This window comes from Carex rostrata, chromosome 1 (genome assembly GCF_964058835.1).
Source record: "Carex rostrata chromosome 1, lpCarRost1.2, whole genome shotgun sequence".
Lineage (NCBI taxonomy): Eukaryota > Viridiplantae > Streptophyta > Magnoliopsida > Poales > Cyperaceae > Carex > Carex rostrata.
The window spans coordinates 13,629,929-13,649,414 of NC_135918.1; the positions used below are offsets into that span (position 1 = coordinate 13,629,929).

Genomic DNA, 19,486 nt, shown 5'->3' on the forward strand with positions numbered 1-19,486 from the left:
GTATTATCTCTTCTCATTTGTGATTGTCTTCCTCTTTTTAAAATCAAGCATACTAGATTAAAAAAAAATACAACGAACAAAGAAAAGGAACCTTCAAACAATTTGAAACAACATTTAGCTTTACTCGTCATCGAGGCCAGGTATGTACAGCAAGTTGACATCGAAAATTACTGGACTATTCGGAGCTACTCTCGGCCTACCTGGCGCTGAATTTAACCCCTTTGGAAATGCCAGCTGAACCAAATTTAAACCAAACAAGTGAAACTTGTCTATCAATTTTACTAGATTATATGTAATCTTTAGATAAGCAGTGCTATATACGACTTATGAGTTATAAGAAAGGAAAATATAAAGTGCAAGGTTGAGAGTGAGATTTTCATGGAGTAGGGTTAAAATGCATCATGTTTTTCATGCCTCAATTTTGCCTCATATTCTTATCTCCATTTTCAAAATCCAGATAGTCGATCCAAACCGCTCAACATGATCTCCATATTAAAATGTGCTTGGAGACCAAATTTTATATTTTTTGGTAATTTTTTACTATTTTTTTAGATAGGTACAAAATTATTGTTTTTGGATGGTCCAAAATCTTCTTGGAAAACAGTAATTTTCTACCTAACAAAATATAAAAAATTCCAAAAAAAATAAATATAAAATTTGCTTTTCAAGCATATTTTAATATGAATATCATATTGAGAGTGGTTCGGATCAACTGTTTGGACTTTGAAAACAAAGATAAAGATGTGAGGCATGATTGAGGAATGAAAGACACGAGGAACTTGATCCCCACTCATTTCCATGTTGTTAGATTGGGGATTTATAAGGGTTAAATAATTAGGCAGAGAAAACATGTACCGAGCCTGGTATGTAAAGTCGTCGCTTTCCTCCCACTTTCATGCTCAAAATGCCTTCATCAAGGCCCTTGATCACCTATATTTTAACACATGTTCATTATATGATAAACATGAATAAAGTAAAATATATATAATGTGCATGTGAATTACTATTACATATACCTGGCCAGAGCCAACTCGAAATATGTAAGGTAGACCCTTCTCCAATGAACTGTAGTCCAAAATAACAAATACAATTTCATAACAATTAGTAAATTTGATACAATAAATTTGCCAATATATGCAAGAACATAAATATTTAAAAATTAAAAGGAGTTGAACTGTTGAAGATATAGCTACCACCTGTCAAAAATTTGGCCTGAAGGTACCATTGCTACATAGTTTGCTGCTACCTATACATCCACAAGAAAAATAAAAAGATTGATAAAAAGGACTTAAATTTTGAGAGAGAAAGAGAGATGGGGAGAGAGAGAGAGAGAGAGAGAGGGAGAGACTTGGAATCCGATTGGTGGGCTGGGACCTTCGCCAACTATAATATCTTTGTACTGCAAACCAGATTCTGTTGTTACCATCGGTATCTACAATCAAATTATACCCAAACTTTTCTCAATTAAACTTTCATACAAATTAATGAAAGAAAAATACGGTCCAGAATGCTCCAGAGATCATATGGATTATTAGTTCACTGTTTGTTTTTCTGATTTTAACTAAATTGATATATATATTACGACAGTAGCAAATAAATTGTCTGATGGTAACAGTGCTCTGTAGTACTGGTTCGGAATTAAATTGTTCCCATTTTCTAAAGAATTTTTCCTTTTGTTTGTTGCTTATTTATTTATTTGTTGTTTGCTGATAAATTTTATATTTTTCTAAATTTTTTTCCTATATTTTTAGATAGATAGAAAATCACTAATTTTGAATGATCTAGAATCTTTAGATCAAGTGATTTTCTACCTATTTAAACAAATGTAAAATTTGATCTGCAAGTACATTTTCATATGGAGATGATGTTGAATGGTTTAGATCAATTGTTTGATTTTTGAAAATGGCGATATTGATCCATAGTACGGACTAATATGCGCTATGCATAGTACCATAGCCTAACTCTAGAAAACAGATAGCCAAATTAGCATCCATTTTTGATGAAACCATAGTATTATAAGATTAAAAACAAAAGAAAAAATATTGTGGTACTAAAAGGGCCAACTGTATTAGGTCAGAAAAAAAATTCTGAATGAATATAATTAAAATTAAAAGGGCTAACTGTTATCTCACCATACATTTTCAAGCTCCTTTTCGCATGACTCATCACACAACTTTGGTTTATCCTCTGGAGGCAACCCCGCTCCATTTGCTTTAAATGGGAGCAAATTGAAAGCCGATATGCCACACAATAATCCAACCATGCTTCTCCTTTTAATCGAAAAATCATCTTTTTTGTAAGTAATTGCGGGCACATTGTTTTCACGGCTTAGAGAACAAGGACACATTTCAACATTATAATTTTTAATTGTGGATTTGTGTTGATTTCGACATTGTAATCTCTTTGAAAAACTTGGCCCTGAAATGAAAATGATGAATAGTTTTAAGTTTAGATTCTTATATTCATACTACTGGTACAAAACTTGAAGAATGCATGATTACCAGTATTCTCACTTCTGGTTCTGTACCGTTCAAGTCTGGTGCTGGATTTGACTGGTATGGTACTGGTACTGAACTTCAATGATGCATGATAACCAGCATTCCTGGTTCTGTACCGGGTTTGACTGGTACTGGAACAGGTCAAGCACAACACTGTGAATGAAGCCCGGTACTGGGATTGACCGTACCGGTTAAGCCCCGATAATGAAAAATGATGAATGAAGTTGGTCTTGATGCTGATATTTATACCGGGCTTGACCGGTACCGTGCTGGTACTGAACTTGAATAATGCATGATAACCAGTATTCTCAATTATGGTGTTCTGTATCGGTCAAGCCCGGTCAAATCTTGTACTGGGCCTGACTAGTAATGGTACAGGTCAAGCCCAGTACTAGGAATGAAACCCGGTCAAGCATGGTACTGAGCTTGACTGGTACGGTACTGGTCAAGCCTGGTAATAAAAAACGATGAATGGAGTTAGTTTAGCTTCTGATATTGAACTTGAACAATGCATGATAACCACATTTCTCAATTCTATACCGGTCAAGCTCGGCACCAGGGTACAGAGTTGTAATTTCTCAGTAACAGTGTGTGCTGGTTAAAGGAAAAGGGCCGAGAGAAAGAGAGAGAGAGAGACCTGAGGGAAGAAGGAGAGTAGAGAGAGAAGAAGCCATGGGTGTCGAAAGGAGAAGCTTCTCCTGGAATTCTTGGAAACCAGAGAAAAGATAAAGAAGCGCGCCATACAACGCGCCTCTCCTCCACTCGTTAGCTGATCCACAATCGTCTCCAGTTCAAATAAGAACTGGGATATCCATTTCTTATCAATTCATACAACTATATTAATCACTGGATATATCCATTGGACAACTTGAGTTCTGTCTTCTGTGTGATTGAATGGGTAAAGATTCTAACTGAGCGGTTTTCACTTTATGCAGCGCAATAACTATATACAGCGCTGTTTTAATACTTATTATCTGTGCGCTGCATGAAGTTTAAAATATTTACCAGATTGAATGGATAATTTGTTCTGTTTTTGCCATGCTTCAATACTGATAACATAATACTAGTTTCATACCCGTGCGTTGCAACGGAGACATACTATAAGAAAAAAATATCAATGAAAATAATAATAATTATCCAAAAATTAAGACATATTAATAGCTCGATTCGAATCTAATATCAAATATCGTATAATAATTCAATATCGACATATAATATGATATCAAAAAACATAAATAAAAAGTGTTATCGTGTGTATGTATATGATACACACACACATATTATAAGAGAAATATATATTCACACACACGTTCCAATTTATATTTTTCTTTGTTTCTAATTTATATTCCTCTTCTTATTTGTTTCCAATTTAGAACACACACACACATTGATATGTTATATATTGGAAATATATTCTAAACTGCCCACAACAATATGTATAGAAACAAAGAAAATATAAAAAAAAAATTTCATTGTGATCTGTATAGAAACAAAGAAAAAGTAAGAAAACAAAGAAATAAGAAAATGAAAGGTGGAGTCTTCTCAATTAAAGAGAAGAAATATGGAAATAAAGAAATAAGGAAACAGATAAATATATAGCTAAATTTCAGAATTTGTTTAATTTTAATTGTAATGTATCGTGCAGCAGTACATGTGGTGAGTATGTTTTTAACTAAATTTAGACTTCTATACATAAAACCGATGCATTTAATCAAAAGAAGACCAATTATGTAATTGGAGGGTTGAGATCAATTCCGAAGTTTCATCTTTCAATCGTAGCCGTTGGCGGATCGGACACCCAACGTGCTTAATAATAGAATGGAGATATGAAATTAAAGGATAGTGTATAAGAATTCATACCAAGGTAACTCAACTTTTCAGTTTAGATCCAAACCGTCCAATCTGTTATTACACAAATATTAAAGAAATTCTGTGTATTGTACCTCACGCCGAATTTACTTGAATTCTAATCAAATAGGAGTGTATAACGGGGTTTAATGGTTTTCCGATAAAATTTAATTTAATTAATTTCATAATAATTTTTGGTTTGATCATGTAATTAAGAAGTGATTGTTCTTCATTAATTTAGTCTTTAATTAGACTTTAGAGTTTAGACAGTTCCAACTAAATTGAGACACCTCTGGACTCTGGCAATGGAGATGTACACGGCACACCAAATCGATAAATTTATACAAAGTTTTTTTTTTTTATGCTTAAATAGATAATTACTAATGAATTTTGTTTGGTGTATATCCCGTCTTTTCATTATGTCCTTGTTTTCAGATACTTATAAATTAGATTTATTTTTTAAATAAACGTGTCTGAAAAAATTATATATTTTTTAAAAAAAGTGCTGATAAATATATTTTGATACGGATTATCTCGGACAACAGGTTGTATGCTTAAATGAGTTTGGATCAGACTCGTCCTGCTTGAAGTCGCAGACCGAGAAGTGGTGGTCTTGGACTCTTGGAGATATGGAAATGATCTCGAGTCTCTTAAGTTGGGTTGAAGATTTTGAAGACTGTGGAAGGTCTCGGAAATATTGAACTCTAACCTGTATGTTATCTCCGAGTATATGGGTGTGTAAGTGTGTCTCCCTTAGTGTTTGCCTTTGTCCTGTCAAAGGAGGGGTTTTATATAGTTTGACCTCTGTCCTCTGAACCACCTTGTGCATAAGGAATAAGCCAGTTCGTGGGACGGTTATGAGATCGTGTCATCATGGTCACGTTATAACCGATCTCGTCGCCAGTTATGTTGTAACCGACATTGTGAGTGGTTATGTCGCCCGAAGGGCGATCATCATGGATCTTAGGTCGGAGGGGTTAGTATATCAGCCCTTTTATGTCAGTCAATTATGGACTTTCAACATTATAGGCTTCAATCATAGGTTTTTTTATTTTCATTCCGGGTTGGCTTCCAAATGAGGTCCGAATCCCGGTCTTGTTCGTGATCTATATTGAAACTAAAAGGGTTTTGGGAACATAACCCTATCATATTTAAACATAAATATTGATGTTTTCTTAATTATTTTTATTTGTATTTAAATGTTAGATAATAATGATGGACAATTGATATTTTTTTCAACTCAACTCATTTTTTTTTCTACCGCTAATTAAATTCCTAAATGCTTTTGACAACAAGTCAGAAAGTAAGATTTGATTTCATTGGAGATATATCTGAAAGTTAGTCCAAACTCTCTCGTTAAGTTAGTCCTAAATGCTTTTAAGTTTCGATCTCTGTGAAGAATCCTGTACCATAATTTTTTGCAAAAACAATTTTTTTTTTAACTGGTCTTATAATTATGTAAATAGTATGTTATGATTATACTGTCAATACTTAGCTAGAAACATATAATTTACAATCGGTACAATTAGTTTGTATTGAAGATATACATAACTAGTATAAAAATTTTCAAGTAGACAAACAAGTGTTTTTCGTTAGAAAAGTCTTTAGTTGAGTTTCCAGTTTAACTATGCAGTAGAGAAATATACTAATGAGTAAAATAAATAAATTAAACTAAGAAATATTAACAAAATAAAAGAATTTATCATTGGATTAAATAATTAGTTAGGTGTTTTGGTCCTTTTAACATCATACTTCTCACTTGAATGGTCTTAAGAGCAATTTATTAATGTAATGTAAATAGGCCAAATTAAAATGTACCTCCCTTATCATCTCATTCCTAAAATCATCATTCATAAGTAACATCATTATCATATAATCTTAATAATAATTATTATTATTAATGTTATTTTAAAATAAGAAAGTAAGAAAAAAAATGTAAAACCATTTAACCTTTTTCAGATTGGAGATGACAAAAACTGACAAGTTTTCAATTCCCATCACCTTCTCCGCATCGTCAAGCAACACTAATCTCTATTTTGTTTTTTATCAATTTCCTTCAAAGTTAATATGGTATTAACAAGCTCATTATTTTTACACTGACTAGTATAACACAACTTTTTAGGTAAATAAGGATTTTTAATGAAAAAATATTTTTAATTATATATGATTAATACAGTCTGTCTCTCTATATATTTTCAAGTAGTGCTATGAAAAATCTAAACAAATACAACTTAAATTTCATTTTAGTTCAAATAAAAAAATGTTAATTACCTTGCATTAATTTCCTACAATATCTCAAACATATTTAATTAATTGATGATGTTGATTGGAGTATTATCTAACATAATTAATAAAGAAAAATATAGCAAATATATCGTTTAGTATAACAAATTAAATAATTTGGTAATAGCATATGCTAACTGAAAAAGGGAGACAAAATAGATAATTTCATACATGAAATTGCTCGCTTATGTTTTTTCTCAGCTCATATGTTATGTATGTTATTTATATTCGATCATAAATGAAGAGTGTATGATCATCATGCCAAACAACCGCCTAGAGTGAACATGATTTTGTAGCACTGCAACTAATTAAATGATTATAGTTATAATTATATGATTTCGTAGCACTATCATCCAAAGTATCCTTTACATATCTCACTTATTAATTAATTTGCGATATTAAATATACCCATAACTGTATACATGATATATATGCTATACCAATGGACGTAGGGGTGAAAACGGGTTGGATATTATCCGATCGAATTTGGATCCATATTCAGAAATTAGATACGGATATCCGATATCTGAATATCCGGACGGATAGTGATACGAATATGGTTTTGAATTTTAATTATTCATATCCGGATAATATATATACAACATATAGTTTAATATAAATTATGAAAATATTTATGTATATATCTACAGATATCCGATATTTGATCCGTATCTGTATGTATCCGTCTAACGGATACAAATATAGTTTTGCCACTATCCGATCCGTATCCGTATCCGTATCCGAAAAATAAAACGGATACAAATATGGTTTTACCACTATCCGATCCGTATCCGATCCGTATCCGATCCGTTTTCACCCCTACCTGGACGTGCTTATAATTAATTAATGCAAGCTTCTTGGTCTGGTTTCAATGTTAAATTAGACTACTAATTGTTTTGAAAATAAATTATGTATAATTATTTATATTTTTACATATTTCTTACAAAATTCATAGTAATGACACGCAAACTTTGCATAATTTATAATCAAAATGATGTAGTAATTTAACTAGTAGTTTCTTTTTGCCAACTTCAATTAAATTAGGAAAATTGTAATTTTTTTTTTTTTTTTTTTTGTAACTTCACTAAATTTCTATAATTTATTTGAAGGCAAGTGAATTTAATAAAACCTTACGCTTCAGGATTTACAATAAACCACACTTGGAGTACTGACATCCTACAGTGGAGGTCCACACTTCCTACAACAATTTATAATCAAATCACCCCGAATTTTTATTTCTGTCATATTAAAAAAAAAAAAAAAAATCAAAACACTCCTATTTGGTTCGAATTTGAAATTCACCCAGGCCACCAAACTATTTAGCGGCCCCAAAGACCGGGGGCCACCAATTGACCCTGCAGCTCCTGTATAGGGGTCTTCAAATGAAATATCGGCCTTTTTTTTTTTAACAACACAGAGAACAATATATAAAAATGGTTGTTTTGTTTTGAGTGGCACAGAGAATAATAAACATTTATAAATGACACAAAGTTTTTTTATTTTATTGATAAAATTTCTGTAAAAAAATAACAAATGGGCCACTATTTCACTTGGAGGCTTCTAGACAGGAACTGCAGGGCCAATTGGTACCTCCTTCAGTCTTTGGGGCCGCTAAACAGTTTAGCGATTGGGGTATTTTTAGAATTCTGACTAAACAGGGATATATGTTTTGATTTTTTTTTATTATGATATAAATAAAAATGTCGGAAAATCACCACATGTTTAACAAAGAGTATGATCAGTACCAAGCTCAAAACATCATATCCAATTAGCAACAAGCTAGAAACTTAAAATCATCAAACAAGCCCAACAGAAAATACTTAACATAGAATTTCTTGTTTAGCCCTTGAAAGACCAGTAATTGCCTTTACCCGAGAATCAATCCCCTCTAGCTATATGCATCTCTCATGTCAGAACTGGTTGAGGCAATTAATATTAAGCTAATCATCTCTACCTCCTTTTTCGAACTGAAAATATAAACACGGAAACATAGTATCTATTATACTCTTATATATTAATTTAAAAATGGTTATATCGAACATTAATTGTATTATAGGGTGCTATATATAGCAAACTTTCCAACACGAATGTGCGTCTTTTGTCAAGGATTTCCACAAAGGACCTATATGTAATTCTAAAAAATATCCTAAGTTTACCTCTCTGATTTTTTATTTTTAACACAACAAAAAAATATTATTTTACCTTCTTATTTTCTTAGGAACAGCTTCTTTTCTTTTTCTTTTTTTATAGGAATCGTTTATTTTTATATTTTTACCGCTCAAGCAAATTCTCATTTTATTAAATTGAAAAAAGCTGGAAGAAATTGAACGGAAAATTAAAATGTTAAAAAAGACTTTGATCAACACTAGACATGCACCGTCCATTTCGTAAAAATGGATTTCTTTATGAATAAAAATGGATAATTTCTAGACATTCATTTTTCAACTTATTAATTCACATAAAAAAATCGAAATGTGATATTTTTTTATGAGCATGTAGTGAAAATCATATAAATCATACCTAACGGTTTTATTTTGATTTTTAAGTTTAAATTTTGAGATATTAAAGTATTTAAAAAATAAAAATATAATAGAGATACGGAAAATAGAGGTATTTGAATCTAACCTTCTCATTAAAATAATAGTTTTTGGATGATAATTAGATATTATAACGATAGGTATATATATAATTAGCTTGCAATGCTACAAAATCATTTTCAATATACACTATCACTAGATCACAAAGGTCCATTTGAAAATATTCTCTTCAAAGTTGGGATCAATTAACATATATGAATTAATCCAACTTGAGGAGGAGTGTTGTACGTGATATCAAAAGATCTCAGAGAAGATTCATCATCGATCAATTCAGGCCCTTAGAATTAATATTCGTTTAGATAATCAACATCTCACCAGTAATTAGTTACCATATTTCCAATTATACAAATCTCTGTAATAAAGCAATTAGCTAAAAAAGCATATTAGAAAGTACCAACGGCTTTGACAACCAAAAGAGTCTATAAATAGACATTGTATATCTCATGTACAAATCAGAAAATCAATATACAATCATCACAAAATCTCTCATCAGTTTACATAAAAATATCAATAACTATTTTTATTAAATATATATGTTGGCGGATAACACATCTAGTCCAGCGCCAGCAATTAAATCAGAATAAATCACTTTAATTTGAGGACTGATAGCGCTAATTAGGAAAAGAAAAGAAAAAGTAGTGCATAACAAAATGGAGGGCAATCTGAAGTTTATTGGTTTTAAGGTAAATCTGGTGATTTCTTTAGCAGTTTTTATTTTGTAATTATAGGTTTAACCATAAATTAATTTTAGTAGAAACAAATGCACTTTAATTTGGACCCATACAGCGCCAGCAATTAAATCACAATGTTGTCTAACATCATCCAAAATGTGACATTGCCCTCAAAAAAAAAAAAAAAAAAAAAAACAGAATGTTAATTAGCGTTGATTAACATCAGTCGACTTTTAAGTTTTAATGGTGTGATCTAGTACTATTTATGATCCTTGCCCTGGCGCATGATCTCCTCCTCCTTCCCCTGTGGCAGCTTCACCTCCTGACGACCCCAAGGCAACATTCTGCCAGCTTGGTGGGATCTGTCCCAGACCTTGTGGCAGCATCATCACTTGCATTTGTGATTGTAACTGCATCATCATTTGAGCTGGAACTGTTTGTTGTTGTTGTTGCTGCTGCTGCTGCTGCTGCATCCTGGTATGTGCTTGAGCTGCTTGTTGTTGCATCTTGATATGCTGCAGCTGGGGCGGGTGCGGACACTGCTGTTGTGCTTGGCTCAGTTGGAGCTGTTGCTGCTGTGCTAACCCACCATAGTATTGCGGGTTCATCCCTGTTGTTGTTTTCTTTAGACGATTCACCAAAGAGCTTAAGTTTTTTATCAATGCTGTGTTGATAACATGAAAGGAAAGGAAAACCCATAAACTTTCAAATATTTTGGCAATAATTAATTAATTAAGAAAAAGAGAGATCTACAATCTTTCAATAAAGAAAACACTTGTCAGGTGATCTCCCTCTTTTTATATATAGAAGAGAGAAAGAAAGAGAAACTTACAATCTTTCATACGTATTTCGTGTTCCATTTGTTGTATCCACATCCTCATTAGGTGCTCCATTTGTTGCATGTGCGACATGAATTCATTAATTTCATGCGTGAGTTGCTTTTTTTTCATATTTCATTCTCAGTGCATCTTCCTGCACCATTATCATGCACAAATAACAAAAAAATAATTTAACTGGTCTGTCTCTGTAAATAGTACGGTATACAAACTATGTACTGTCGTAACAATAATAATCAGTAATAGCAATACATGTATCATGCACAAATGTACACTTACTTAATTTCACTTAGACTATTTGTCGATACTGCATTTAATTATCAGTCAAGTTAGCACTGGGTACATTGTCACTACTAACCGAGAAAGAGATAATGAGCATTCTTATCTAAACAAACCATCGGAAACAATAGTTAATTGAACTGTTCTTATAATTCTATATCAGTCATGCCACTACTAATATCGTATTGAAAGAGATTCATACCTGTAACAAAGCTAGTTCGGTTTTCAGTTTAGCGTTTTTTTTAAAGGTTTTTATCATGGACGTCATTAGTTTGCCCACCGATTTCCTTTCTCTTAAGCTTCTGATAGACCGTTTCTTTGACGGACTCCTGACAATAGTAATGTACTAATGGATATTATAAATTAATTTAAATAAGAGATAACAACAACAACAATATAATAATAAGTTTTTATTAAATTATATTTGAATGAGTACATTTTGGTCCTTTCAAAATTGTTTAACTACTAAGGATTGTACAGGTTAGTAAACAGATTTATATTGTTTAACTACTAAGCATAGTTATATATAGGCAAGGCGTGTCTTATTTATAGTTTAGATTTTAGACACATCTTTTTTTTTTTTTTATAGTATGAAATATTAACAAATACATGTGGTAATTAAGGCAGGCTGTTCAGAGAATTTATAAATTACTAATTTTAAATCAATTTTCCAACTCTCTATTCCAAGTAATAAGGCAGGCTGTTCAGAGATAAATGCAAGGTGAAGAAAAGAAGTTGCTTCGGAGAGATGTAATAAGGCAGTGACTTATTTGTAATTAAAGTTGACAATTTTTTTATAATTAATTTAACAGATCAGCAGATGAACCTGTAATAAATTCATTTCTCCGATTATGTGTATCCAACGGTCGTAATACTCTCAAAGCCTTGAAAGGAATTCTGATTGATTTCAGGTCGCTGATGATTCTGAATCTTCGTTGCAATCTGAATTTTTTTTTAATGAAATTCTCAAGGAACCAAACTAATTCTCTATATGTAATGTGAGTTTTTGTTTTAATTGATTGAATGTTCGATATGGTTCTTGAATATTGGATATTATGATGACAGGTCTAGTGATTGAAATTACCTTTAAATAAAGATAAGCCCTTATTGATTCATGTTATTCTCTGGTGTGTGTTTGGATGAATAGTGGATTTAGCTAGGTTAGCAGCTAACCCAAGAGAAAGAACATAAGGAGTTGTGTCCAAACACGAAATAGAGTTATGAACAACTAGTTAACCTAGGTTAAAGCTATTCCTCTTGTAATTGACAAAGGCGAAGTACTTATTTCAAAAATTGTGTTTAGTTAAAGTTGATGCACAAAGAACTTGGTAGCATGATCTGTTAGCATGAGCCAAAGAATATCACGGAAAATCAGAAGAGGATCAGCGAAAAAGGCAGCAGAATATTTAAGTTTCCAATAAATGTAATATCTTGACAATTAATGTAATATTTAGGCAATACTAGATTAAGGAATGAAATAACTAGAAAGGCTATATGAGATAAAACATGGGAGGGAAAGGAGTTTCTTGGGAGTGTTGTGTTTATATTTTCTAATAATTTGACATGATCAATGTACCAGAAGACTTGTCTCGACATAACCGGTCCGCTCAAGAGTTGTGTTGAAAAGGTGGAATCATGTTACGTCTCCTTCAAACATGCATTGTGTGTAGTTTATCTGCCAAGTTACATAGGTTAATTATTGAGAGTAATTTATTGACTTTGTCATGTCTTCAAGGAATTGAGGAACACCCCTTTGGTGTTTGCTATGGTGTGCTCGTTTAGGGCATGGAACCGAGGCAAAGTGAATCCATTTGGATTGGGATTCTCTGCCCTGTGCGGTTCTCCGTGCATACCTAAAGAAAACATTATAGTATAAATTACCGTTTTTATATAATTAGATGATCCTTGTTAAGTATTTGATTTTTTTTAACCTTTTCGATTTAACAAAATTATTTTAATTATTTATTTTACAGAGATAATAATGTCTGTAATTTCAGAACAAACAAACACAGTGGGAAACAAAACTTCGTTCCCCAGACCCCAAGTCATTCAATTAAAAGTAATTTATAATTTATAAATGACCTAGAGTATGGCACAACTTTTAACGAATGAAGATATAAATAAAATTACTCTTAGTTGTATATATATATATATGTATGTTAATGCGGTCTAATTTCAGTAGTATGTATATATTATCAAGGATCTAAACTATAATAAAAAAGAGTACGTTAATTTTACCTTGTTTCAATTTCCTCCAAGATCTCAAACATATTTAGGTTGATTGGAGTATTTACTATAATATCAACAGATATAGCAAATAGGTTCGCAGAACAAACAATTTCATACATAAAATTGCTCGCTTATGTTTTTGGCAGCTCATATATTATATATGTTATTTATATGTGACAAAAAATGAACAATGTATGATCATCTAACCAACCGCCTAGACTGAACATGATTTTGTAGCACTGCAAGCTAATTATATGCTTATATATCGTTATAATTGCTAATTACTATCATCCAATTAGAGAACAAAGAATTGTGCTTTTGTGCCTTTTACTGTGAGAGAAAGAGGGGCGACTAAACATGTATGCATAGATAGAGGTAGTAGGTTGCATGCAGTAAGGGAATTTCGAGCCTATTTGGATCATTTCTTTTTTATTTTTCTTTTTTGAAATCGGGCAGAGGCTGCCAGATGGTATTCATTAAAATTACCAGTAGGTACATCATCCTTATTCCTTAGCTAATTAGAAATAGATCCCTGTCATGGGGTCCTATCTAAACGCCACTTTTTAACAAACAATCCTTATCTAAGAACCCAAACTGAAAACCAAATCCCAGTTTCTAATTTATAATTTATTTATTTACAAAACTTTTCCCAAAGCGTTGCTTCCTGTACCAGCCATCCTGCAACAGCATCTACCAATCTCACCTTGTTCTCAAAGATTCTTGAGTTTCTTGTTTTCCACAGATGCCAGCAAACACAGGAGAAGAGAATAGGTCAACTGTTGTTTGCATTGACTGATCTTCGACCCAGGAGAAGAGAATAGGCCTATTTGGATCATTTCATTGTTTCTTAATTTTTCTTTTCTTTTATAACTAGTTTGAGCTTGATAATAAATGATGAAATTATGTGCATGTTACTAAACTGGGCCTTTGGACCTCTCTTTCTCTTTCTTTCTTTCTCTCTTTCTTGCTGCCTAGTCTATGTCTCTCTTTGTTTGTTTATTTTTCAATGAATTAAATCTAACTCATTTTACTTGGAACTTTTAGTTTTCCTTCTATTAACTTTTAGTCTATGTCTCTCTCATAGTTTTCCTTCTGTTAATTTTGTACTCATCGAGCTGTATTAGTAATATAATTAGAGGACCGTAATATAAATTTCAAATTCAACTTCTATTATATGTGATGGTTAAATTACATACAAATATATATTTTTAACACAATCGTCATATAATTTAATTTCCGTTTGAAATTTCTTGGATCTTCTCTATGATATGGATACATGTTGGACATACGTTTAACATAATACCATTAACAAATAAACAATTTCCTCGAATAAGGATCTCTTCTTAATTGTCACAGACCGATTGAATCAAGGTGTAACCCAGGGCTTGCATAATAAATAACCACAAAAATATGTACTGGATCTTGTCCCTTTGATTCCAATATGCTTACAAGTCTCCTGAAGAGATCTAGGCTTAGAGAGTATACGTACATCTATCCGGAGAACACATCTAATCTCACTCCATAGCAGATTATGTTCTAGGTAGCTCAGCTTGGTGTATTTCATCATGCTTGGCTACATAATTGAGGCATCTAGAGACAAAAACAAGCACCTCTTCCTGGGTGAAAACCTTCTCATGCAAGAAGAACCTGAAATTACAAAACGAACACAACGTATTAGATTTTTGAACATTTTTAATTTTAAAATTGTATTGAATTATTTATTTTTTCAGATATAACAGTATCTGTAATTACAAAACAAACACAATGGAAAAAATTATCGATCTTGATTTATATATTAATGACCTAGTATGGCACAACTCTTAGACGAATGCGGATTTAAATTAAAATTACTTTTAATATATATATGGCTTAATGTGGTCTATTTCCAGTAGTGTGTATATATTATCAAGGATTTAAACTGTGGTACTATGACTTAAATTACATGTGTATTCAAAGAGTACATTTCACCTTGTATCAATTTCCTCCAAGATCTCAAACTGATTTAATAGAATAGTCAAGAAAAACAGCAAATAGATTCGCAGAACAAATAATTATATACACGAAATTGCTTGCTTATATGTTTTTTTCTCATCAGCTCATATGTTATGTGTTATTTATATCTGACCAGAAATGAAGAGTGTATGACCATCCTAACCAACTACCTAGACTGAACATGATTTTTGTTGCACTGCAAGCTAATTAATTATAACTTCTCTAATTTAATTAAACTTTGTTAAACTACATTTAATCCAAAAAAAAATGTTTTACGTACTTAAAAAATGTTCACTACATTTTTTTTTTTAGTAAAGATTAGAGGTCAAGCCACGAAACTATTTAATATAACAAAAAATAATATCTTCCGAATTTCGAACCTACGACCTAGTTGCATCAATATTTTCAACCTCCTCTTATAAAATTAAATTACACTATCTTAGATTTATTAGCCCTGTAATTAAAATTGTCTAGTTTAACCCATAGTTTGTGTTCAACACATAAGTAAATTTTATGACATTAGACGTACACGCATGCATTTAATTAATTGTATATGTGGATGTATGTTTGTTAAGACAAAAATAAAATTATCAAAAAATATGGATATTGTTGTTGTTAATTCAGGGAACGTATATCCCGCCACAATTTGGGCCTCCATTGGGACACTGCGGATCAGACAGGATTCCATTCTTCCAATATAGTATAAAAGATACTATTACAGAAAGGGCCCAATAAAGCCCATTATTCAGTGTCCTGATAAGCCCACTTAAATTTGAATTTACTATTGATCAGACTGGTTTCCACTATTTCATTAGAGAAGTTATTTAAAGGGCCCAATAAAGCCCATGTCTCTGCACCATCCCACCCTTGCTCAACCCAACCCAACTTGTTCTTTCTAAATTTGTTTATAAGTGTTTATTAATATTTGACTATCTTGGGCTGCAGTTATTATTCCAAAGACTTTGTTACCAGAGCCTAAACCGCCACATTATTGATAATTGAGTAATTGAATGTATTAGGCGCATTGTTAATTCAAAGACAAACACAGGTCTTCTATCTCTTTTTGATATCCAAGTCCCCCTATTCATTTAATATGTCGTTGCATTCAATTTAAACCAGGTTCAGTAATTCGGGTTTATGGCTGCTAACCATTTCTGCTGACTCTGTTTGAACCACAGAAATACATTTTAATTTAGGAAACTTGACCAATCTTTCCTATTTATATCTTTGGGATAATAACTTGTACGTTCATCTTTAGACAGATTTTGAATTAAATTATAGTTTACAAATCATGGACCAGTATAGTAATAATGTAACTCCATAAAATGTTAAAAAAAAATGTGATTCAGACCTTCAAAGAATATACCAGTAAACTAGACTCAACTCGTGCTATTTCTTGACTTAATTAGGAGACAACTCGTGCTAGTGGTGAATTTGTCAGTAAACTAAACTCAGTTTTTTTTTATGGCTTTGAAAAGCCCTTGGTACCGGTACCAACGTGCCGTAGAAGATACTCTGACAAATGGCAACTTGGGTGATACAATTTTTTTTTTTTGGGGTTCCTTGACTAACTTTGGTGATAGAGTATAGTTCATATGCAATCATGTATTAAGCTGCATTTGATATATACTTGTATTAATTAAGATGGAACACTACAGCAGAAGTTATTTTCAGCGACCGGTATCAGAGACCGGCGAAATTACCGGTCGCTGAAACTTATTTTTTTCCAAAAAAAAAATAAAAAAAATTATGCAAAAATCAGGCAACCAAAGGAAAAATTTCGGCGCTAGATGAAAAATTCTCCCGCGCCTACCCCTGCCTCTCCTCTCCCCCAAACGAAAACCCTCGCGTCTCCCTCCGAGTCCAGACCCAAACCCTACACCCCCGCCTACCCCTGCCTCTCCTCTCTACTCCGCCTCTCCCTTCTTCTCGCCTTGCTCTTGCGCTTGTGCCAACCCCCCTCCCCCGATTCCGATTCGCTGTTAGTCTGCGCGGGAGACTACGCTTACCATTCCTCCTCTCTCCTTTTCCGTTCCACCTCATCCATTTGCAAGACAACGAGGCTGGAAATACAAAATCAAATGGGTGCCCTGCTGATTCGTGAATTTGGACTCGGAGACGGTCGAGAGGCGGGCTTGAGAAGTCATTATCCACAACCTTGGTACCGACTGGCTTCTACGGAGGGTTTCGCCCTTTCCTTGATTGGTCAGTCTTTTGTCTTATACTGTCTTGATTCCATTTGTGTAAACGAGAAATGAACAAAGAGTTAAATTGACTTCCTTGTAAAAAGTGAGAAGACATTGAGTCTTAACTGAATTGCAATTCAATCGATGGGTTAAAATTTGACTAAATTGAGGCATAATTGACTAAATTGAGGGAGATTTAGGGGTTTTAGTTTTGTTAAGAAGTTAGAACTGTTAGTCACTGTTGTTGAAATTTGACTAAATTGAAGCATAATTGTAGATTTAGTGCTTAACTGAGTCATATTTGCACAATTTTTTATGCTTACTTTTCCTTAAATTTTACCCTCTTTAAACCCGTTGCCTTTCTCATATTTTACAAATATACTTGGGAAAGGAATAAAATGTGTACAGCTCTAACCTTTTATACAATACATTTATTTACAGGATTTGCCGACTTCATGTTTGAACAAAATAATGTGTATTTTTCATGTATATGTGGTTAGTCAAATCAAGCAAAAATACAAAGACTCAGAATACCCATTCTGAGATGCATAACTCATGCATGATCGACCCTGATACCCTTATTGTAATAAATTCTGAGACGCAAAAATCATATTTTCATTCTTTGGAATCATTTGGGTCAAGTTTGAACCATATTTGATTGTTGATATTTTTTAATTGTGAAGTGATGCCTCCTCATTTCTAATTGCTTTTATTAAATTGTTTAGCATGTCATCCAGAGAATTGGAAGAGAACCTGTCAGAGCTCCAAATTGGTAAAAATGATATTGCTCATGGAGAAAGTGGAGAGAATGAGGAGTTAAGAATGAGATGGCACAAGGGGAGGCAGTACAGGTATCCTACTTCAGCACAATTACACCAAGTTGCAATTTGCAAATTTAGAAAATTTATGAGGTAATTGTTTTGCTAAGTAGATCTATGCATGAATTGGATGTAACACATCGAAACTTAGCCATTTATATGCCGCTGCTACCACTCGGCCCGTAAGTAACATAAATTATGTGGTTTAAATGATTTTTATATCTCTTCCTATGGCTTTTTAAATGATGTGGTGTCTTTGCAGAGTAATATGGTTAGTGTGACCTCTATATATTAGGAGGCACTTCTGACAATACTGGCTCAAGCATGGCCCGCCGGTTAGGTGCATATCAATCTTGGTTCTTGTTTTTCTTTTTGGTTAAATTCATGATGCTTTATTTTAACATTTACATTCTTATTTTGATTATATATATACTTTTATTTTCAGTTTTAAGAACTGGACTCAATATTGTTATAGCATGCAATATTCCAAAAGATAGCCCCATGCTTGAGGTAACTTTCTTTTTTAAGAAAGTAAAGATATTTTTTTGTGGGCTTTTGTTATATTGAATTTAGGCTTGTGGAGCAATTCTGACATAAGTTGGTGATTGAACTGCAAATTCTGACTTAACCTTTTAAATCTAACTTGGATCGACTTTGTGTATGTAACAGCTGAAATTCAATTTTGTAATATGCTATTTTTTCGGACATGAAAATGAAGATTCCATAATATATAGAAGAACTGGAGGCAACTGTTGAGAACCAAAAGGCAAGCAAGGCCTTTTTTATTTTTTATTTTTCCTGACTTAGTCGGTGAAAGCAGGTCAAAGGTTTTTTTGTAAATGTGATATGAATTAATGTGAAATTAATATGTAACATGAATTAATGTGGAATTAATATGTAATATGAATTAATATGTGTAATTAATTAATATTGGGAAAATGTGATATTTAGATAATGTGGTATTATTATTGTGTTATTTAGTAAAATTTGAATTATGTAAATGTGATATTTGAATTAGTGATGCACTCTGTAATGTGTTAATAGTTAATACCTACATTTTGCAAAAAAAAAAAACAACAACAACAGCGACCGGATTTTGGGTATCAGCGACCGGTTTCACAGTCGCTGATATCTTTTCACCACGTTAGCAAAAAACAACAGCGACAAAAAAAAATTGGTCGCAGAAAAATTATCAGCGACCGGATGACGTCATTCAGCGACCGGTGACGTCATCGCGAGTGTATCTGCG

The 19,486-nt window shown here is 32.5% G+C and overlaps 1 protein-coding gene and 1 long non-coding RNA gene across 4 annotated transcripts; one reads left to right on the forward strand and one right to left on the reverse strand.

Annotated features, from left to right (window-relative positions):
* Window positions 1-3,293, reverse strand: LOC144559577 (FKBP-like peptidyl-prolyl cis-trans isomerase family protein). Of its 2 annotated transcripts, none has more exons than XM_078308642.1 (7): window positions 3,136-3,293; window positions 2,138-2,418; window positions 1,349-1,432; window positions 1,197-1,246; window positions 1,017-1,065; window positions 856-930; window positions 1-234 (listed from the first exon to the last, which is right to left on the reverse strand). In XM_078308642.1, the coding sequence occupies exons 1-7, from the start codon at window positions 3,170-3,172 to the stop codon at window positions 121-123; spliced, it is 690 nt and encodes a 229-aa protein (XP_078164768.1). In that variant the 5' UTR covers window positions 3,173-3,293; the 3' UTR covers window positions 1-120. The 2 variants fall into 2 exon arrangements, with proteins under 2 accessions (XP_078164768.1, XP_078164775.1); XM_078308649.1 differs by lacking the exon at window positions 3,136-3,293 and adding an exon at window positions 2,502-2,526.
* A 13,704-nt stretch (window positions 3,294-16,997) lies between these two features.
* Window positions 16,998-18,879, forward strand: LOC144560020 (uncharacterized). Of its 2 annotated transcripts, XR_013513420.1 has the most exons (5): window positions 16,998-17,438; window positions 18,145-18,270; window positions 18,351-18,419; window positions 18,500-18,577; window positions 18,683-18,879. It is a non-coding gene; the product is annotated as an uncharacterized LOC144560020 (long non-coding RNA). The 2 variants fall into 2 exon arrangements; XR_013513356.1 differs by having other exon boundaries at window positions 18,145-18,419.
* The last annotated feature ends 607 nt before the right edge of the window (window positions 18,880-19,486 follow it).

What these genes read in the sequence shown, in the direction of transcription:
- LOC144559577 (XM_078308642.1), bottom strand. Translation starts at nt 3,172, where the DNA reads ATGGCTTCTTCTCTCTCTACTCTCCTTCTTCCCTCAG. An exon ending in TCAGGCCAAATTTTTGACAG is followed by an intron (nt 1,066 to 1,196) that starts GTGGTAGCTATA and finishes TTTGGACTACAG; the next exon opens with TTCATTGGAGAAGGGTCTAC. An exon ending in GACTTTACATACCAGGCTCG is followed by an intron (nt 235 to 855) that starts GTACATGTTTTC and finishes AATTTGGTTCAG; the next exon opens with CTGGCATTTCCAAAGGGGTT.